The 21,653-nt window shown below is 53.5% G+C and overlaps 2 protein-coding genes across 6 annotated transcripts; one reads left to right on the top strand and one right to left on the bottom strand.

Annotated features, from left to right (window-relative positions):
• Positions 1-987: 987 nt before the first annotated feature.
• LOC117034299 (uncharacterized) lies at positions 988-5,666 on the top strand. 5 transcript variants are annotated; one of them, XR_004425071.1, is made up of 6 exons: positions 988-1,225; positions 1,514-1,714; positions 1,791-1,976; positions 2,644-2,771; positions 3,303-4,551; positions 4,901-5,041. XR_004425071.1 is itself a non-coding variant. In XM_033127049.1 (5 exons), exons 1-5 carry the CDS (start codon positions 1,070-1,072, stop codon positions 3,664-3,666), a joined length of 1,035 nt encoding a protein of 344 aa, XP_032982940.1. In that variant the 5' UTR covers positions 988-1,069; the 3' UTR covers positions 3,667-4,777. The 5 variants fall into 5 exon arrangements, 2 of the variants coding, with proteins under 2 accessions (XP_032982940.1, XP_032982942.1); XR_004425072.1 differs by having other exon boundaries at positions 3,303-4,163; positions 4,901-5,040; XR_004425073.1 differs by having other exon boundaries at positions 998-1,225; positions 1,815-1,976.
• A 78-nt stretch (positions 5,667-5,744) lies between these two features.
• RUVBL2 (RuvB like AAA ATPase 2) lies at positions 5,745-21,568 on the bottom strand. Its single transcript, XM_033127620.1, has 15 exons — positions 21,266-21,568; positions 18,395-18,449; positions 16,421-16,476; positions 15,982-16,123; positions 14,156-14,285; positions 13,942-14,008; positions 10,880-10,986; positions 10,698-10,791; positions 10,060-10,183; positions 9,587-9,681; positions 9,369-9,487; positions 7,022-7,141; positions 6,494-6,623; positions 5,995-6,109; positions 5,745-5,861 (listed from the first exon to the last, which is right to left on the bottom strand). Exons 1-15 carry the CDS (start codon positions 21,275-21,277, stop codon positions 5,836-5,838), a joined length of 1,392 nt encoding a protein of 463 aa, XP_032983511.1. The 5' UTR covers positions 21,278-21,568; the 3' UTR covers positions 5,745-5,835.
• Positions 21,569-21,653: the final 85 nt, after the last annotated feature.

Here is a 21,653-nt window from a genome sequence, read left to right as displayed (position 1 = left end):
ACTGACAAGGGAAATCAGAGGCAGACCCCAAACCCACAGGACACCCCTTCATGAATTACCACTCCATAGCTCTTAAACTTTTTTTAATGACCAGCTTTGGGCTAAGGACATAGAAATCCCAGACCCTCACCAACACATACTGGGCCCTTGGGAAGGGAAGGGGTAGCAGGGCAGGGCAGGGTCTGGCTGCCTCTGTTTCTACATCTCTGTTCGAGGTCTGCAGTTCCCACTCCCTTTTTTGCTGCTTCCCTGTCTCTCTATCTAACTTCTCATCTCTTGTCTTTGGGTCAGTAGCTCTCTTTCTGTCACCGTCTCTCACTCTTTCTTGTATGTATTTCTTTGTCACTCATCAAAGTTCTTTACACACACACACAGACACACCCTTTTATCTAAGTATCTCCCTGTGTATTTCTCTGTGAGTCTCTCCCTCTGCCCACCCCCATACCCAGGTGGAAGTTTTCAACCAAATCAAAGGCCGCAGGACAGACGAAGGCCACGCTGATGCTGATTCCTTCAGCTCACACAAGGAGGGAGGGAGAGCCCAGAGAAGTCTGGAAATCGTTACCCCTGAGGTGGGCAGGCCTGGCAGAGGAGGCAGGCAGCCCAGAGGGCTGGGACCCTATAGGAATGGGGGTGTTTCTCATGGATACCCTGATGTGCTGGGTGGTCTCTGTCCTCTTGCCTCACAGGGCCTCTGTCCCACCCTTCCTGGATCTCTGACCCCGCAGGTTTCTGTCCCCCTCTCTGTTGCCTCCTCTGTGGGTCTCTGTATCCCCCACCCCAGCGGTCTCTAAAATTGAACTTCTATTCCCCCTTTCCTTCTCCCCCATTTCTGCCCTCCTGTCTCTCTGGGTCTCCCCCCACACTTCTCTGGGTTTCTGTGTCCCACTTGGGCTCTCTGTCTCCCTCTCAAAGTCCCTGTCCCCCTGTGCCCGCGTCTTTCTCATTTTATTCATCCACATGCCTGCAGGCCCTCCATTGGCTGGATTCAGCATGGGCGGGGTCTGTCACCTAGGGCAACAGCAACAACAAGCCTGCTCCTGCTTGGCTAAGGGGCGGGGGTGGGACCATGGCGGGTCGGACCCTAGCTCTACGCTATGGCCCTCCCTGGCCCCCCATCTCTGGGACCGAGGTGCCTGGCTCCTGGCCCAACTGGCATCTCACCAGCAGTGGTGTCGCCCACCACATTATCCCATCCGTGCCATTTTCCCCGACCACTGTGCAGGTGAGAGGACCCTAGGCTCGCCAAATGGAACCTGGAAGCCCAGACTCCTGTGTCTGAAGGAGGGGCCTAGGAATCCAGACATCTGCTGAAAGAAAAGGGGATTGGGGTCTTGGAATCCTGACTGAAGGTGGAAGGTCCGGGCGTCCTGAGTCTGACAGAGAAGGGGCCAGGGAACCTGGATGCCTGGAACTGGAAGGAGGAAAGGGGTGGGGACAGACTGGGAGAGATCGGGATAGAGGGCTGGACGCCAGAGTTTTTTTTAGCTGACGTCCCTCGTCTTCTGCCCAGTCTACGCTCGCGGAGCCCCTGCCCCCGGCCGCAAAACAGGACTTGCACATCTGGGCTTTCGACGAGGTCATCAGCAGATGGGCGACAACCTCCGGCTCGGCTCAAGTGCCCAAAACTCACGGCGGGCCCTACGCTCAGCCCAGGGCCCCAGAGCCTGCGGACCCCACGCGGACTATGGGGATCAAGGACTTAGGGGAAAAGGTAAGGTTCTGGGATGCCGAGGTCCGCTGGGGACAGGACTGGGGACCGTACTGGAATCCTGTGAGCCCTTACGTAGGGTTCCGGCGTGGCCTTCTCGCAGCTCAGACACCACAGCTGGCGCCTCCCTCTGATCACAAAACACCAGTGCAGTGAGACGAAAGCGCAGTACACCGGTTGGCCCAGCGTGGACCAGAGCGCCATCTTCTATTTTGGGACCCAGCCCCTGGAGCTTGCGGACGACCACCGCGGGGGCCCTTCCCAGGTAGCGGAGAAGACTGCGCAGGCGCGGTGGGACAGCTTGGCGAGCCTGGGGCGGAGCCAGAAGGAATGTTTTGTGTGGGGGCGTGGCTAAAAGTCTGGGGCGGAATCAGGAGTGTATATAGACTGTCGGAGGGCTTTGACGTGTTGAAGCCCGGCCAGGAGGAGGAAGGGAAGACCCGAAATCCCAGCTCTGAAGCTGCGGCCCCCAACTAGCAAATGCTGGGGTGGGTAAGGAGGAAGTTCTGAGGCTGGGTCGGAGCCAGGCAGAGGATTGTACGTGGGGGCGTGTCTTGAATATTCTGAGACAGAGTCCGAGCGGAAGGCGGGGCTAGGCTTTCTGGGCTAGGATGAAGCAAGAAGTAATTGTTGCCCAAGGTGAGACTGAATTCCTAGTTTGAGTCTGATGGCTTGGCTTTGTGTTAGATGACGGACAGAAAGTGTTTAGGTTTTGGAGTAACCCTAATAAGGGCTCTGATTTAGGGAGCGAAGCTAGCGTGCGCTGGCATGCGATTGGACAGGAAAGATTCTGATTCTGGGGCAGGAGTGGGGGCCTGGTCCAGAGGGGCAGTTGAGGCCGAAGGAAGAGGAATTCTCAGTCTGGGACCCAAGGCTTCGAACGGGATATGAAACCCCTTTTTTGGTCATCCCTCGTGCCCGATCCTCCTCAGGCTCTAATCCCCTGGACGAAGAACCCCGGGCTGGCCAGCCGGCTTTTCACAGTATCTGACCAGAGAACCCTGGGCCGCCATCAGCTCTATCTGACTACCTCGGCCCGGGACTTCCGGGCCTACACGAAGTGAGCCTGGTCCTCGCTCGGCCCCGCCCTCTGCACAGCCCCCGCATAGTCTGGTGGAACGCCGAGCCCACTGGTGTCGGCCCCCCGCCTCTGAGTAGTCTCAGTCTTCAGCTCCCACACGCCCAAGAACCAGAGGTTCAGACCCCAACCCCTATCTCTTTTAATGCCGAGGTATCCTAGTGTCAAGTCTCAGGAACATGAAGCCTGCGGTGGGCCAAAGAGGGAGTTCTGGATCTGGGAGTAGGACCCTGAGGGTTTGGGGCAGGACCTACTTTGGCATTTGAGTTCCCAGGTACTCTTTTCCAAGGATGCGAAAATCCCAGATCCCGGGCCCTTACATACCTCGAGGACCCAAGAATCAAGGCTAAGAGTCCCCAACCCCATCCTAAGTGGTTTCCGACTCCTACAAATGTGTCCTCGCCTCGAAACGGAGGAGTTCGGGTCTGCAGCCTCCTCAGGACCCGAGGTCTGAACAGCAGCCTCGCTCCGAGGATCCAGCTATGCCCTCCCCATCCTGCCTCCCGCCAACAGGAAGGAGTTGTCTGGATACCCCCGCAAGGACTCGCTGACCTACTGGAGCTTCGAGGAGACGCCCAAGGTCTGGGGCCACGGCCCCCAGCGGCCACCCTATCCGCTCTCCTCTCGGCCGCCTCGGGTCCGCATTCCCCGTGCCCGCCCTGTCACCCCAGCCGTACCGCACCGCGGGGCGCTGTCTCTGGTTCAGGAGTCCTACAGGTCCCCGCTGCATCCGCTCCGCGTGCTTGACTGTTTCTGCCCGCTGGAGCTGCCCTGGGGCGGCCCCCACTGGAAACCCGTGCCCGGCATCTACAGCGTGCCGCAAGCCTACCGCACCGAGAGCTCCAGCTACGGCAGCTTGAAGCCCGCGCTTGTTTGAGCTGCCTGGCTAGTCCCGCCCCGGACACGCCCCCAACGCAGGGGCGGAGCCGAACCTGGAAGACAGCGACTGGACGCAGTGGGCGAGGCTGAGCTCGGGAACTCTGCCCGTTACGTGGGGCGGGACAGAGCCTGAGACACGCCCACTTGATTGTGGGGGCGGGACTGGGTGGGGGGAAATGTACTTTGGGGCTGTGGGCCAGCCAGCAGAACACGCCCTCTGCGGCACAAGAGGCGGAGCTTATCTTAGTCAATGAGTTAAATAGCCTATACCACGCTCTTTGCTGAGTTCTGCTCTGGCTTCTGGGGGCGTGTGTGGGGGAGATGGGGTTCCCGCTGCATCACTGTGGAGGAGAGGCGCGTCTGGGTGCAGATGAAGCACAGAATCCAATGTTGAAGCCAAGTCCCTCCTAAGAGGTTGGACTCTGGCTTTCAGTCTATAGCAGGTGGAGCAGGGTTGAGGCTTCTGTCCATCACCATTCTACTAATGTCGGAGAGGTGAGCTCCAGCCTCCCCATACCTTCCTTCAAGATGGGCAGAGAGGTGGCTACACAGCCAGGGGGGCACGGACAAGGCTTCCTATATCCTATTTCCTGTGCTCCAAACACAACCTCTCTAGCACCTGAGGATTGAGTTTGTGAAGTCAGCTGTCACCTTGGGTGACTCCTGCTTCTTGGTGCGGGAGCCACTCAGGGAATAGGGGAGGGATGCTCCGCTGAGCCACTCTTGCACCTCCCTGACCTTGTCCGCCTCTCGCCTCTGGGGAGATTAGTGTCCAGGTTACCCAGCCATGCCACCACCCCCAGTGGCCTTGCCGCCCCCACAGCCTGCAGATATAAGACCAGGTAAACACAGTAGGGAGGCACCGAGGATGGAGACACTCCAGGTAAGACTGTAGCGCCCCTGGACACCTTGCAACTCCAGCCACACAGGTGGCATGAAGAGAGTCCTGTGACCTGGTAAAGCAGGCTTCTTTCTAGAAGAGTATAGACAGCCAGCAGACTTCTTGCCAGGAACAGGGAAGTGGTGGGATAGGACCTGAGTGTGGGTATCTGAGGTATTGGGGATGTCTGGGGATCCTGGATATTGGGGCGGGGGCTCCAAGAGGAGGGGCTGGCCCTGAATGGAAGTTGTCAGGCAGGGGAGCTGGGTCCCTGAATGTGTGTACGTGGGAGAGGGGAAAGGGCCAAGGGCAGAGGTCTCAGGCTGGCCCTGAGGCTGTAGCCTTGTCACAGAGGCTGCTGTTGTGGCTGCTGCTGAGCGCGGGTGGGGTGTGGACATCCCGGGGACCACTGCGGCCGCTGTGCCGGCCCATCAATGCCACCCTGACTGCCGAGAATGAGGCCTGCCCAGTCTGCATCACCTTCACCACCAGCATCTGTGCTGGCTACTGCCCCAGCATGGTAAGCTGCCCAGGGCAGGTAGGGACCAGCCCTGCTGTCCTCAGTGCCAGGGTGGATCACTCAGGACCAGGCGTACAGAAGACAGGAGGCAGTAGCAGGGGTGGAAGTGTAGCCTGCCCCCCGGGCAGGGGCTGCGGAACTGGAGTCAGAGCTGGGCGTGTGGGAGGGGGGAGCACAGAGGGGCCCCTGGAGACCTGAGCCTGGGATCTGTGGAGGTCAGTGGAGAGATCAGGGGAGGCCTTGACACCCGACAGACGCCCATGCTGCTCCCACCCACTCTCTGGCCTCCAGGTGCGTGTGCTGCCCACCGCCCTGCCGCCTGTGCCCCAGCCAGTGTGCACCTACCGCGAGCTGAGCTTTGCCTCCATCCGCCTCCCCGGCTGCCCGCCTGGCGTGGACCCAATGGTCTCCTTCCCTGTGGCCCTCAGCTGTCGCTGCGGGCCCTGCCGCCTCAGCAGCTCTGACTGTGGGGGTCCCAAATTCCAACCCTTGGCCTGTGACCGCCCCCCTCTCCCAGACATCCTCCTCCTCTAAGGGGCTCCCACCCCAACCTCCCATGCCCACCCCGACTCCTGGAGCCAGCAGACGCTCCTCCCCTCCCAATAAAGTCTTCTCAAATTACACCCCAGGGTTGCCTTTTTTTGGGTTCAGGGTGTGCACGCACACACACAATGGATCCAGTTTCAGAACCATTTTATACAAAGTCACAGTGTCAGAACTCTGGTAGAAAACAGGAGAGGCGAAGGTGGGGGGGGCAGGGCATCAGCTCAGGAAGTATCCATGGTTTCGCCTTCTGTGGGGAGAAAGAAGGCCAAGTGGTCGCTGTGGCCCAGAGGCCAAGGCCTGAGCTCTCCAGGCTGGGCTCCCTCTCACCTCTTCCTGTGGGTGACCCTTGGGGGCAAGTGGGGACATGGACAGACACTCACTGAGCTCATTGAAGAGGAAGGCGTCCTGATACTCCTTCATGTACTGCGTGGAGCGCGACTCGTCCAGAAAGAGCGAGTAGACCCGCTTGATGTCGTCAACCTGCACTTCTGTGCCCTGAAGGGAGATTGTGAGACCTCATTGGGGCCCCTCCCGGTAAGGTGGGGCAAGGTGGGGACTATGAGGCCAGATTGCCTGGGTTCAAATCTGGCCTCGACCACCTCCTGGCTGTGGGCCCAACCTCTCATTCCTCAGTTTCTTTATCTGTAAGACAGACTTAACAGTATCAACTTGCATTCAACAGATACTTACTGAGCTATGTGTTAGCTCAGTAACTAACACACCTGCTATGTGTTAGGCCAGGAGATACAAAGATAAACCAAAGTGCGCTACCTCTCAAAATGTATGACCTTGGACTAAATGCAACAACCCACTCAAAGCCCTTGGAGTAGTGGGTCACTCACTCAACCTGGCCCCTGTGGGCTCACTTAGCTGGCTGACCTTGCGTTTCCGGCACACCAGGCTGGCGGCCGTGATGAGCTGGATGGCATAGCGCAGTGAGGTTTCCAGCCCAATGCGGGTCAGCACCGTGTAGGCGTCCTCACTCATCTCCACGTCTTCCTCTTCACATCTGTGGGCAGGTGAGGGCAGGGGGCTCAGCCAGGGCCAGGCCTCTGACCGCAGCAAGTCCCCGGCCCTTCCCCCTGGGCACTACATGACCTCCAGGAACACATGTGGTCCTCAGAACCACAGAACGCTAGAAGGGCCACTGAGGCACAGGCTGGGCCTCCTTTCTCTCCCCCATGTCCGTTACCGGCCCCTCCTTCCCTTCCCCTAAGGGCCCCGACCCTGGATCAGAAGCCGCTACCTGGATGCCTGACCCCACCTCTTGTAGGTCCAGTGACCTTGGGCCAGTCACACCTCCCCCGATCTCACTGTCCCCACTTGTCAAACAGGGTGGACACCAGCCCTGCCTCTCAGGCCCACTGCCTGGACCTGCCCTGGAACGCCAGGTGGCCCTGTCCGCACCGGATGCGGAGGATCTGCTTCGTGTCCTTCTCACTGTAGGGAGAGGTGGAAACGATGAGCAGTCGGTCCAGCAGGTCGATGGGGATGCCGTGGGGACTCTGGTAGCTGGTGCCCCGGATCCTGGGGAGCAGGGGGAAGGGAAAGCTGTCAGGGTGATGCCCCCGGAACGTGGATCTCCATTCCTTCTACTTGGGACAACGCAGCCACCCCCATCCACCTCCGCCCCCACTCACTGGGCCAAATACCACTTAACCTTCAGCTCAGTTGGCGTCACGCCTGACTGCGCAGCCATCCCCACACTGCGTCAATCCTGCTGTCGAGCCTGGCTGGTTTTAGCTAGCTAGCTATGTCTGGGATTACTAGATCAAGGTCCCACTCCCCTGCTTGATGGGGCTCCACAAGGGAAGGGACCGTGTGCGTCCTGTTCCCTGCTGTACCTGGCCCAGCACAGGGCCTGACACATAGCAGGCAATAGGAAACAGGCGATTTTAACCACTGGTTGGAGTTGCATTCTACAAAGTGGGGGCAAACAGTCAATTGGCAAATCAGTACTCCTAGGGGAAGTACACGGTTAGGTCCTTGTGAGCCTTGGTTCCCAATATTTTTGTCAACCAACCAGTGTATCACCTGGTTCTATGTGTTTCTGTTTACAGACTCCTTACTTAATATATATCATTAGTTCATTCTCATTGAACTCACAGCCAACAACAGCACTGTAACTCATGCTGGAACAAAGTTCATCTAGTACACACACTCTCCATAAGGCACATCCCAGCCTTCTCGCACTTGGGAACACAGGACAGCTGGGGGCTGTTTTAAACAGCAAAATCATGAACAAAAAGCATAAGATGTGACAAATGTGGCACTAAATAGATCATGGAAAGGACACTTGTTTACAGCATGTGACTTAAAAGTAGGAGGCAGAGTGTCATCTTGTTTGACCTTAGTTTGGAGTATCTAACCTGGCAACTCTAACCTTTTGATGCTCTGCATACGTCTGCAAATAATGCAAAACTGTCCCAAACATCAATTTGGGGGCTATAGATACATTTTATCAAGTAAGTAGATTCACAAATGGAGAATCTGCAAATAACAAGGAGTGACTAAATTTGCTGCCTCTCACAGGAGTCGCCCTGTGGCAACTTCCCATGTCCTGAGCTGCAGCTGCTACAAATGCTCTCAGCTGGTCTCCTCTAGTCCTCAGACCTTTGGAGATCAAATTCTATATAGAACCATGGGCAGGTCAGCGGGCTTTGCTGTCCTCACCTGTAAAATGGGGCTGAGACAGTATCTACCTCCTGAGCTTCTTTTGAGGGTCCAAGCAGTTCATCTGGGAAAAGTGCCGAGCAGAGCCAGGAGAAACCTGTCGTTGCACCCCAGTAGCCATGCCCCTTTCTTCCCTGAAGTGATAACTAGCCCCACGGCCAGTTTCAGCTGGCACATGGCTGTAGCACGGGAGATGACATTCCCCCACCTCCTACACTGCCAGGCACGGCCATGGCTATGCACCTGAGTGGTGCAGGACAGAGGGTCTTGGTGGAAATGCTGGGTGCAGCCTCCAGTACCTGGGAGACCTACTAGGGGGGCTGTTTGCTCCCCACTTCCTTCTCCCTTCCTCTGGGCTGAAGCGTAGATGAGGTATCCAGGAGACCTACTAGGGGGGCTGTTTGCTCCCCACTTCCTTCTCCCTTCCTCTGGGCTGAAGCGTAGATGAGGTATCCAGGAGACCTACTAGGGGGGCTGTTTGCTCCCTACTTCCTTCTCCCTTCCTCTGGGCTGAAATGTAGATGAGGTGGGGACAGCAGGGCATGGGGTACCCAAGATTTATCGGAGCCAGGTGAACTCCATGTCTCAGGAATTTTTCCACACTATCCTTAGACCAAAAGAAACTCTTAAGTTATGTTCCATTTATTAAGTAATTAGGTCTGAGTGACTTAATTGGTTTGTACAATGTCCAACACATCACTGTGCTTCCCTCAAAAACTTAAAACTATCCCACAAAATTCTTGTGTTTTATGCAGCACTCTGGGGTGCCCCAGCACAGTTTGGGAATAGTAGCCTTAAAGGGATACAGGAACAAGAAGACAGAAAGCACATAGTCCCTGGGCTTCCTTGTGGAGCAAAGCTGCCTACTCACCCTGACCACCCACCTACCTTGTTTAAGGGAAAGGTACACCCTCTCTTGGGCCACAGAACTTATGTGTAGCTTGATACAGCAGCTAAGCCCACCTCTTCCTAAAAAGGTGTTCAATGAATGTGCCCTGTTTACCCTATGGTACCCTATACAGGCTGTCCAGAGTACCCCATTTTCCCCAGAGGCCTTTGAGGGGGATAGCAGCTGGCTCACCGGGTGATGCCGCGGTTGGTGGCCATGATGAGGACAGGTGCCATGTCACTTTCCAAGGCCCGGTTGAGGAAGGAGAAGCTCTCGATGTCTAGCATGTGGACCTCGTCGATAAACAGCACCTGGGAGCCATTGGGGCATGTGTCCAACCCACCGGCCATGCCCCCTCTTGTCCCGGCCCCTCAGCCCAAGCCGCCTGCCCGGCCATGTCCAGTACTCACCCCAGGGATAATCTCCGCCTTGCCCTCCTCGCGCCACTCGGCCACCTTGGCATTGATCTGCTCTCGGACTTCCGACTTGATCTCTCCTGTGTCACCTGTGGGAGGCAGGGGTGGCAGTGGGGAGGGCGGTCAGAGAGGAGACAGGGACCCAGGGCCAGAAGGTGGATAGAGACGGAGGAACATAGGATGCCAGAAACAGAGGGAAGGGGGACCAAGACTGGAATGGCAGAGTGACAGGAGGGCCAGGGCATCTGAAACATTCCCATAGAGAGAAAGCCCGGGAGTGAGAGAGGATGGGGCCAGGCCCCGTTCAGACCACCTGAGAGAGGGACTCAGCCGCAGAGAGGGGGTAGGTTGAACCACACGCAGATGGAGAAAAACAGAAGACGGCCAACGGGGATTGAGGAAGAGGGCAGAGCCATTGCCAGGCATGGGCCATGTGGGAGGACAGGCATGGGCTGGTTGGGCCTCACCAGAGAAGAGGGCCAGGAAGCCCTGCGTGCGGGAGTTGATGACATCGATCTCATGCAGGGACACTGTGTGCACCACCTCCTTGCGCTTCTGGAGCTCCCCGTCTGGGCACTGTACGAACTTGGTCTGTGGGGTGAGGGTGGGGTGGGGAGTTGGGGGAGGTGGTACAGACAAGGGCAGAGAAGAGCACGAAGGGGGGCCCATAGGGACTCTGTCTGGGTGAGATTGGGGCTCCCTGGAAAGGAACTGGGAATCCAGATGGGGGTTACCCAGAAATCCTAGTCCCAGGAGGTAGTCAAGACTAGGCATTCCAGAGCACTGAAGGGGATATAAATGATAAATGTCTAACTAGTACATTGTTTTGTGCACCTGAAACTAATAAAAAAAATGTTTCAAAAAAAAAAAAAGAGCACTGAAGGATATGGGGTTCCTGGGGGATCTCGGAAACCAGGAGCACAGGGCCAAGTTGAAGGGCCCCCAGTGTCCTAGAGGACACAGGATACAGAAAGAAGCAGAACTACCAGGGGCATGGGGTTAGGTGACAGGAGGATCCAGACCCTGTAAGCCATGGGGGTGATGGAGAAGAGGGAACGATCCTGGTGCCAGGAGAGGGGGGAGGGGCCCCAGCACGCAGGCCCACCTGGGAGCCCATGGCATCATAGTCACGAGCGCGCGTGAAGGAGCGGCCCAGCTTGGAGATCTTGCCTGTGGCCTTGTCGATGGTGATCACGTCCCTGCAGGGGGAAGAAGCAGGCGGGTAAGGAAAGGAAGGTGCCTGAGCTCCCCGCCCTGGGGGCCCTATGCGGCCTCCACACTGCTCACCCAGCCTGGACCTTGTCCTTGGTCAGGGACTCAATCATCTTGGTGCCCAGGTCATATATGGTCTCCATCTCTGTGGTCTTGAGGGTCAGCTTGCCCACCTTGGAGCCCTGAGAGGGGTGACATACCAGGCAAGGGCTCAGAGAGGGCCCCAGTGTCTCCCCAATACAGCTTCAAATGGAGCATGACACAGGAAAGCTTGGGCGGGGTGGGAGTATTCCCTGCTATGACGGCTTCATGGGTGCATATGTACGAGTATGTCAAAATTTAACACCCTATAAACTTTCAACGTGGGTGGCTTATTGTATGTCAACTGCACTTCAATAAAGCTACTATGAAAAACCCAATAAACAAACAAAAACCTAAAAGATAGTCCATAAAAACAACATAGGCCTGAGGTCCCAGAGTGGCCAAGGGGGTCACACTCTAACATTCCTTTTTCATACCCAAATAAAAGGTGTTTTTTGTCAATCACAAACCCAGAAAACAGAGCTAAGCTAAACACAGCTAAGAAAACAAAAATGCCACGAGATAAGCAGTCAACACTTCCCAGGTCCTTCCAAGCATATGCAACTATCTCATTTTGAATTGTTTAGACAGTGAGCTGCTCCTTTTGTAGGGACAGGTGGCAGGACAAAAGGGCTGGGACTGGGAAGGGAGTTAAAGGTAGCTTTGTTTTTTTTTATTTTTAAAGGGAGGATATATCCATGGATTTCTTCTGTAATCAAAATTTAATTTAGGGGGTGGCTGGGTGGCTCAGGTGGTTGGAGCGCTGTGCTCCTAACACCGATGTCGCTGGTTCCATTCCTACATGGGCCAGTGAGCTGCACCCCCTGCAGCTAGATTGAGAGCAACCGCTCCACCTGAAGCTGGGCTGCCCTGAGCGGTGCTGTGAGCTGTCGTGAGAGGCCGACAGCCGGTGAGAGATGCGGTGAGCGGCCGGCTAGCAGCCAGCGACTGACTGGCTCAGCTGGGTACAGCGCAAGGCTCATAACACCAACATGGGCCAGTGAGGTGCATCCTCCACAACTAGTTGAAGAACAACGGCTTGATTTGGAGTTGGGAGGGGAGGGGGGAAGGAAAATAAAATATAATTTAAAGAACTAGCTTGGGGGCCAGCCCGGTGGCTCAGGCGGTTGGAGCTCTGTGCTCCTAACTCCGAAGGCTGCCGGTTCGATTCCCACATGGGCCAGTGGGCTCTTAACCACAAGGTTGCCAGTTCGATTCCTCGACTCCCGCAAAGGATGGTGGGCTCCGCCCCCTGCAACTAGAAATGGCAACTGGACCTGGAGCTGAGCTGCGCCCTCCACAACTAAGACTGAAAGGACAACAACTTGACTTGGAAAAAAGTCCTGGAAGTACACACTGTTCCCCAAAAAAGTCCTGTTCGCCTTCCCCAATAAAATCTTAAAAAAAAAAAAAAACTAGCTTGGGAATAACTTACTTTCCCTATATTTAAATATTCTCCAACTACATATATATATATATATATATATATATATATATACACATACATATACATATTTTTTTTTTTCCCAAGTCAAGTTGTTGTCCTTTCAATCTTAGTTGTGGAGGGTGCCGTTCTGTGGGAGTCGAACCGGCAACCTTGTGGTTGAGAGGATGTGCTCCAACCAACTGAGCCATCAGGGAGCTCAGCGGCAGCTCAGCTCAAGGTGCCGTGTTCAATCTTAGTTGCAGAGGGCGAAGCCCACCATCCCTTGTGGGACTCGAGGAGTTGAACTGGCAACCTTGTGGTTGAGAGCCCACTGGCCCATGTGGGAATCGAACCGGCAGCCTTCGGAGTTAGGAGCATGGAGCTCTAACCACCTGAGCCACCGGGCCGGCCCTCCTACTATATTTTTAAAATTCAAAATTTAATTGCTAATAGGTGGGACTGTTTACAGGTGTTAAAAGTGCAAGGCGATGTAATTATGCACTTGAAGTCTTTTCCACTGAAAATGAGGAGCAAATGAAAAACAGGAGGGTGTCTATATGACAAGACGTAGAAACAGAAGTGACTCTGGGTTATGTCAATAAACTTGAAGCATGTTTAAGTTTTCTTTTATTGGGCATTTTACTACGGTAGCAGCTGTAACTTAATATTTAAGAGAGAATTACAAACATGGAACCTCAAATATACCATGCCAGGTGGAAGAAGCCAGATACAAAAGGTAATCACACATTGTAGGATCACATTATATGAAATGTCCGGAATAGGCAAATCCATAGAGACAGAAAATAGATTTGTGGTTGCCAGGGGCTGGGGGCAGCAGGGGAAGGGAGAGTAATCTTAAAATGGTTGATGGTTAATTTTATGTTAAGTGACTGTACCTGAATTAAAAAGAGAGACTGACAGATAAACTGTAAGGTAAAGAAACAGATGAATGGGGAGACAAGACCATGAAAAAAAGACTTAAGAGACATGAAATTTTAAAAAAATAGGTGGTACGAACTATAGTGTCTAAGAATGCAGAACTGGGTGACAAAACTGACAAAACACAAAGACGCGATAATGGGTAAGGGTGGCCCTTTCTGTGGGGAGACTTGGGGGTGGGGGTGGATGGTGAAAGAGAAACAAGGGGCTTGGAGCTGGGGGGCTGGGAAAAGTTCTGGTTTTTGATCTTGATGGTGGTAATGAGGGTATTTGCTTCATAATTTTTTAGACTACACACTTCTTTCACATGTTTCTTTGTATCCGTTTTATTTTACCATAAAAAGGTTTTAAAAAAAAAGACTTAGCTTTAAAAAAAGGAGAGAATCACATCCATCACATAAACTGGACGGGAAATGCCTTTCAGTACTAAGCTAGTACTGAGTTAGGTGTTTAAGCTTGTTAGGAATCCACTGTGAGAAACTTCCAGACCTTCTCTTATTCCACCATTTGGTTTTAACTGCTCAGTGTCCCTTACAAATGGATGAATTGCTGTCAACTCAAACGACTCCTACTGTACGCACGCAGATGCTCCAATCTGCAGCTCAAATATTCCATGGGATTTTGGCCTCAGCGCAGACCTGACACCCTGACCCTCCAACCCTGGAGGTAGCCTAGACTCAGGCGTACTCACCGTCCCTGTTGCTGGCCGGTCAATCTGGATCTCCACCACCTCCCCTTCGATGATCTCGGTTTCCTCCCTAGCCAGAGAGAAGATCTCAGGAGGGCGCCTGACACCTGCACCCTCGGGAATCACTAGCTCCCATGAACCCTTGGGCACAGAACAAGCTGGCCAGGGCAGGGGTTGTCCCGAGGCTGCTGGGAGCTGCTCCATCTCCTGTGCTTACTTGATGCGAACACCGATGGACCTCCGGAAGGCCTGTGTCAGTGCCTCTGTCTTGCTCATCTCCAGGGAGAAGATCTCACTGCCAGCGATGGCTGTGAATGGGGTGTCTGGGCCTAGGGCCTGAGCCATGCCTGGGGAGAAGGTGGTCTGGGTAGGTGGGGGCGGCCATGGCACCAGGTCCCCAACACCATCTAGGCAAACCAGCTTTTCACGCTATAGGGCAGACAGGGTGACGTGAAGCAAGCCAGGGAGAGAGGACCTCATCAGGAGGCCTGGATTAGAAACCCACCATCCAGAAGGTAAACTTTATGACCCTACAATCTTGCCAAGCCTGTCCCCCAACCTCTCAGAGCTGTTTAGCCTCAGAGCTTGGGGTACCGAGCAGGCGTGGAGGCCAAAGGGCTGAAAGAGGAGTTAAAGAGTGATGGCTCTGGAGCCACACGGCCTCAGTTCAAATCCCGGCTCCATCACTTGGCACCGTGATCTTGAGAAGTCTCATCGGCTCCTCACATTGTTTCTCCCTCTGTGTGATGGGGACAATAACAGAGCAGGTGATGGCACAGGACAGCATTCTGCATGGGAGCGACGATGAGGGCAGGCAGAAATGACAGGGTGCTCACCGTGACCTCATCCCATGGCCTGGAACCAGCATAGGAGCGGGCCTTCTCTATGGCCCGAGACCTGGGCCTGGCTGGCGGACAGCAAGGCTGTTCCGGCAATGACTCCAAGCACTGAGCTCCCCTCCTAGAACCCCGTCCCAAGAGCTCTGCCCAGCTCTTCCAGGTCTCACAGACAGGAAGTCACTGAACCCCCCTGACCAGTGGGAGGGGGTGACTCTTCCTGGGCCCCCTTTGCAAACGTACGCCATGCTCTGTGCTTGGGTATCCTGCTCCCTGCTGTCTGTCCGGCAGACTCCCAGACAGCCTGTAAGTCTTAGCTCAGGTACTAATTTACCTGGGAAGTCTCTCCTGATAACTACCACCACCTCCCCCTACTCCAGTAGGGTCAGACGCGCACATCACCCTGGAAGGGACTGTTTCTATAACCACCTCCTGCGACAGGACGCTCCTTAAAGTTAGACCTTTGGTCTTACTCACCTGTATGTCCCCAGTATCTGGTCCAGGGCCCGGTGCTCCAGGGCACCTGAACGAGTAGTGCTTTATCTTAATTGAAAAACTGGTTGTTACTGTGATGCCCACTGCCTGGCCCCTCAGCCTGAGCTTAAAGGTGGGAGTGAGTGGAAAGAGAGGAGGGTCGAGGAAAGCTTCAACAAGGAAGAGATGCCTGAGTAGGGTTTGGAAGGATGCATAAGAGTTCAATAAGGGGGATCTTAAATCGCTAGTGGATTGCAAAAGAGACTGCTGGTTGTCTACTCAATGCCCATCTTCTTCTTCCTTAGTTCTAGAACCCCCATTTTATTAAGGTAGCAGTGGTCCACATTAAACTATAAAAACATGTTTTAATGTCTCACTCTCCCTTGCAGCAGAGTGTGACCATGTGATTGAGTTCTAGTCAATAAAATATTAGTAAAAGAGTGTGGAACTCCCAAGACAAATCTTACAGGGAGATATCTCTAGGAGGTAGAACCTTTTTGCAAGTCCTTGTTTTTCTTCCTGGTACAAGGAGTATGGGTGGGAAAGCGGGAGCCTAGGCAACCCCACCCTAAATGGCTATATTCAGACTTTCCTACATGAGAAAGAACCCTGAGTGCTTAAGACACTGCCATTTTGGGTTGTCTGTTAGATGTGACTGAACCTGACCCTGACCTACATGGAAGGGAATATCTGGCGGAGACCAGAAGAGCTCTTATCCCAAGAGGTCTCTTACCCATGGCGATGGCCGTCTTCCCAGTGCCTGGCTGGCCGGCGATGAGGACGGCCCGCCCAGCGATCTTCCCTTCCCGGATCATCTCCAGCACGACGCCGGCTGCCCGCCGGGCTGCCAGCTGCCCCACCATGCCCTGGGAAGCCTGCGGGATGGGAGGTGGGCGATCACCCCAGGTGACTTCCTACGGGGCTACCACTGCATTTCTACCACCTCTCGGCTAGTGAGATGAGAGCAGATGTTGTTTGCTGGGACGTCAGGGAAAAAGCCAAAGAAGCCTTTTCCACCCAGTTTTTTCAGACCAATAAAACCTTACATGTGGCTGAATTTTATAAATATGTAACCAAAGGTCTGGAAGGGCCCCCACACTCCCTGGGGCCCTAGGTGCCCTCCGCCCGAGGCCTGCAAGGAGCAGGCTTCCCACCCCACCCCTCGGCCCTACCTGCCGCGGCTCCAAGGCATCATCGAGCCCCAGGCCCCGGATGTGGGAGTGAGCACCTGTGGGGAAAGAACCAGAAGATATGGTTACTGGCCAGCTCGTGGCAATGTGTGGCCTGAGATGAGCTCCCTGGTTTCCTTCCCATGGCCAAATGGGGGGCCCAAATCCCCTCCTCACTGGGAGGATGGCTGGACATCCTCATAAAACAAGAGCAGCTCTTAGGACACCCAGTAGCAAGACCAAAATCACTGAGACCTGGTCAACCACATAATCAGATCAGCAACTAACCAGGAAGATCACAGTTACTTTATGTTTATGGCCTACGTGGCTTCACAGGTTCTAATTTCATTCCATGTAACCCTGAGAAATAACAGTCCCAGCTATTATCACCCAGGAGTGCTTCTGGGTTCAATGACAAACCCCAGGCCCTCATGCGGGAAGAGAGCTGAGAGGTTAGGTCCCTTGCCCAGGATGACACAGCCAGTGAGAGGTGAAGACTTGGGGTTTCAATGCTTTACACTAAACCAGAGGTGGGCAGACTACAGCCCCGTGGGCCAGCCACTTGTTTTTGTAAGTCAAGTTTTATTGAAACACAGCCACGCACATTCGCTTACATTGTCTGTAGCTGCCTTCCCATTGTGACAGCAGAATTGAATTATTTTCCAGAGAAAAGGTTTACTATCTGGCCCTTTAAGAAAAGATGTATCAACCTTTGCACTAGACTGTGGGTACCCTGAGGTCAGGGACTGGGTGCCAGGGAGTCTACTGGGTCCTCAGCTCCCAGCAGTGCAGAAATGGCATCAGCACCTACATGTTAAGTGTATCCTGTTGTATCTGGTACACTATTCTACCTCTATTTTGCAGACGAGGAAACTGAGGCACAGAGAGCAACTAGCCCCTCACTATTTGGCTCAGAAGTGGCACCCAGAAATATGCTTCTAGAACCCATACTCATAGCCACAAGCCCTGTAAGGCACATTTCGGAGATACTGCAGGTTCGGTCCAGACCACTGCAATAAAGCGAGTCACACAAATTTTTGGTTTCTCAGTGCATAGAAAAGTCATGTTTACACTAAACTGTAGTATGGTACGTGCAACAGCATTTTGTCAAGCAAAACAATGTACATACCTTAATTTAAAAATACTTTATTGCTAAAAAATGCTAACCATCATCTGAGCCTTCAGTGAGTCATAATCTTTTTGGTGGTGGAAGGTCTTACCTTCAATCTGTAAAAAACGCATTATCTGTGAAGCGCAATAAAACAACCTGTGCCTGTATTGCCTCTCTTGGAGGCACTGAATGAATGAATCTGAACAAATGAGTGTAGTCTCCTCCCTGCAAGGAAAGCTCTTTGTGAAGGCTGGACCCTGATGGCCATACCACACCCTGATTTCCTATTCCTGGATCCTGGATCCACATCCATGGCTCACTCGTGTGAGCTGGGATAGGTGACTTGACTGCTTTGAGTCTGTTATCGCAGCTAAAAATGGGATCACAGTCACCATATGCACCTCGTGGGGCTCCTGTGAGGAGTCAATGGGATGCAAACTCATGCGTTCAATGGTTATCTGTTGACATCTGCTCTGCCAGGTCCTGTGCTGGGAACACACACAGCTAGGAATGAGCCAGGCCCCGTCCCTGACTTCACAGAGCCGATGCCCCAGTGTGTGCTGGGTGTATGGGACACTCAGTTTCAAGCCAACTCAGGAAACACTCAGCAAATCTCCATTTTCATGGCTTCCAAGCAGGATGCCGGTACACCCAGGAGGCCCACAGGGCAGCCAAGCCTGCAGCAGTGCAGCCTGGGATTGGGGTCCGGCATGGTCCCCCATGTACCCATCTAACCACGCTCTGAACTCAGGATCCTCCCCCATCAGACGGGATGGTGCACAGGCTGCCTCCGTCTCAGGGTCCTGGGCAGCTTGGCTCTTCAGGGGTGCATGGGCCCGGCAGGGTCTAGATCCTGCCTCACTCACCGATACGCTCGATTCTCGTCACATCACGGATCTCTGGGACCTTGGTTGTGGCCGTCTGAGGGTAGAGGAAGATGTGTCAGAAGAGCCCTGTGCTCCCAGTTGTCACCAACTCCTCTGCCTCCTGCCACCTCCCATGAGAAAGTTCTTTCCACTCCTGCTCCCCACAAGGAGGCCGACAGCCCCAACACCAGTCACTCCCACCCTTCTTTGCTATCACCGACTAATACTGGTCGGTTGACCCCACTCCTCTGAGTCCCAGGAAGACAAGAACTGTGTCTGTCATCCGCAGCTCCTTCCCTAAAGCCAAGCACATACTTGGTGCCCAGGAATCATTTGGAAGGAAGAAGTCCTCGCTGCCTCCCACAACTGTAAGGACAGACACCAACACACAGCTGGCATCGAACTAGGCATGGTCTGGCAATACCCCAGCTCTCTGTCACTAGGCCTTTGCATGTGCAGGTCCCTGAGTCCACCCTGCTTTTACTCCCTTACCGAATTAGATCAAGCTTTGCTCCCTGATCTCTGTTTCTGTCAGGCTAGTTCTAGGGTCTCTAGATGTCCAGACAGGTGGAAGGGCCTCCCTTGGGAGTCCAATCTCCCTGTGTAACCTCACTTTCATGAGGGAGACTGTGGGATCCACGTTCTTGACTTCAATTGGATGTGTGTCCCACGAAGGGCACAGCCCACACCTCATTTATTCACCTCCGGACCCAATGTTTGGGGTTTGAATGACTGATGTACTAAAGAGCTGAGCTCATTCAAAAAGCAAGTACTGAGACCTTCTGTGTCCCCAGCTCTCCTGAGAAGCTAGCCACCATCCCTTCTCCTGTGGGGGGAGACAGATGAGTAAACAGCACCTTGGACAATTAGAGAATCCACTGGAGATCCAGTGAGTGTTCATAACAGCATTATTCATAACCAAAAGGTGGAAACAACCCAAATATACATCAACAGATGACTGGGAGACAAATGTGGTAGAGCCATACAATGGAATATTACTCAGCCATAAAAAGGAACGAAGTTCTGATCCATGCCACAACATGGATGAACCTTGAAAACATGCTGAAAACAAAGGCTACATATTGTATGATTCCATTCATATGAAATGTCCAGAATAGGCAAATCCGTAGACAGAAAGCAGATTAGTGGTTGCCTAGGGCTGGAGGTATGGGAGGATTAAAGGGTGATAGCTAAGACGAATACGGTTTCTTTTTGGGGTGATTAAAATGTTCTAAAATTGAGAGAATGCACAACTCTGTGATAATACACTAAACGCCATTGAACTATACATTTTAAACAGGTAAGTTGTATGGGATGTAAATTACGTCAATAAAGCTGTTTAAAAAAATGTGTGGTGGGTCCTTGAGGGTCTATTATATTATTTTCTGACACTTTGGAATATGTCATAATTTCTAATAAGGAAAGGGAAGCCTAAGAAGCCAGCATGCTGATCCAGCTCCGCGGCCACCTGCCCCCAACGCTCCAACCCAAGGAAACATTCCTCTCTCTGGAACCAAGAGTTTAGACTTCCTGACCTCCACATAGTCACAAGTCTCCTCCCTCGCTGTTTGTAGGCCCTCCCGCTTACTCTCTCCTCATAGGAGGTTGGAACCCAGGAGCATTGGTCATTGCCCCCAAACAACTATCAGAAGACTAACATACCCTCATACTCCTACACAGCCTAAGAGGCCCTACCTGAGGCAAAAAATAGACATGAATCCAGGAATCCCAACCCTTAGCAATCCCAACACAAACAGATTCACCTCCTACAAGACCTTTCCTTTCACCATATGTCTCTCTGACCCCCTGCTGCCCACTAACCCCATGGAAACAGGGGTTGTTTTAAAACTCAACACCCACCACCACCTTATACCTCCAATAGTTCATCCATACCCTTGGGAACTGGGTCTCAGGAGTATGGCCACTGCCCTTTCCTCTTCTGCTTATCTATTCACCCACTTGCCATGGGAACAGCAACAGACTCAAATTTGATGCCCTAGGCACCAGTGGCTCTCATCCCGCCATCCCCCACCCCCATCTTGACTGGGGTCACCGTAGGAAACGAGGCATTTGGAAGCCTAATCCAACCCCTAAGCCAAGGCCACATCCCTTCTCTATTCAGATGTTTCTTGAACAAGTACTTGGCGTCATGCCCAGTGTATCTGGTCTCTCTTTATGGAGTTCACATTCATTCATTCTAAGATTCAAGTGATAGTTTATTGAACATCCACACTGGGCATGCCCCATATGAGGTGTTGGAAATATGAAGGGCCCCCAGCCCTTTCCCTTCTCCACTGACAACCTCTGAGTTTTTAACCCTCTCTCTTTTGGCTCAAGACTCACGAAGTGACTCCACGGCTCTCAAGCATACAGGTCCTTCCTGCGCTTCTCCTTTGTAGTCACGTGCCATTAGCACCATCAGTAACCCAAGACTCCTGGATGGCTTGGAGCCCAAGACACTACAATCCTCAACAGATTTTAGGGCAAAGAACTGCAGGACTAAACGGTGATTGCATCCAGAGGACTGCAAGTTGGAGTTGCTATAACATGATGGGGTCATATCTGACCACTGAGACCGTAAATAGCCAATTGAACCCAGGATTCCGGGATCCCAGCCCTTTCTTTTCTTCTCCCTCAGACCTCGGAGTCCAGGCCCAGGCCCCTCCTCCCTCAGACCCAAGAGTCCAGGCCCCGAGCCCCCTCTTCCTCTGATCCAGGAGTCTAGGTGCATCCCCCTCACCCCGCAGACCCAGGAGTTGGAACCCTAGTTCCCTCCTCCCTCAGATCCAAGAGTCCTAGCCCCCAGCCCCCTCTTTCCTCAAACGAGGGAGAATGGGTTCACTCCTCAGTGCTCCGCACGCCGACTCTTACCACCGTTGCCATGATGCTCGCCAACAGCCAATATCCTAACGGAAACGGAAACGCACTAGGAACAAGGCGTTCTGGCCCTTCTAGACTGCCAGGTCCTCCAACGATCTCGGTGGTTTCTCATAAATATGCAAACTCTCCTTGTTGGGGCCAGACGTCACTTTATAGGTGGAAACTCCCGGGTCAGTCCCAACGTCTCTTGGCTCCTCCTCCGTTTACCCAAGCCTCCTTGCTGAGGCCGATTGCAAAATTCTTAACTCTTCTTTGAGCAAGCACACGTCCCCCACGCTCTCTTTCCTCCTTATTCCACCTACTTCCCTCCCCCGCAACTTTGGGACCGCAAGCTTCGGATTGACAGAGCTGAAGGCCAATCAGCTAGCGCAGCGACCGC

The sequence above is a fragment of the Rhinolophus ferrumequinum genome, chromosome 15 (genome assembly GCF_004115265.2).
Source record: "Rhinolophus ferrumequinum isolate MPI-CBG mRhiFer1 chromosome 15, mRhiFer1_v1.p, whole genome shotgun sequence".
In the NCBI taxonomy this organism is placed as follows: Eukaryota; Metazoa; Chordata; class Mammalia; order Chiroptera; family Rhinolophidae; genus Rhinolophus; species Rhinolophus ferrumequinum.
Note: the sequence above shows the minus strand (reverse complement) of the source record. Positions and strands in the feature narration are given on the sequence as shown.

Coding starts and splice junctions, on each gene's coding strand:
- LOC117034299 (XM_033127049.1), top strand. CDS start 1,070: ATGGCGGGTCGGACCCTAGCTCTACGCTATGGCCCTCCCTGGCCCCCC. Junction 1,715..1,790: donor TCAAGGACTTAGGGGAAAAG/GTAAGGTTCTGG, acceptor GCCCTTACGTAG/GGTTCCGGCGTGGCCTTCTC. Junction 2,772..3,302: donor GACTTCCGGGCCTACACGAA/GTGAGCCTGGTC, acceptor TCCCGCCAACAG/GAAGGAGTTGTCTGGATACC.
- RUVBL2 (XM_033127620.1), bottom strand. Junction 10,987..13,941: donor ACCGGCCAGCAACAGGGACG/GTGAGTACGCCT, acceptor CACCCCTCTCAG/GGCTCCAAGGTGGGCAAGCT. Junction 7,142..9,368: donor ACCAACCGCGGCATCACCCG/GTGAGCCAGCTG, acceptor CCTGCTCCCCAG/GATCCGGGGCACCAGCTACC.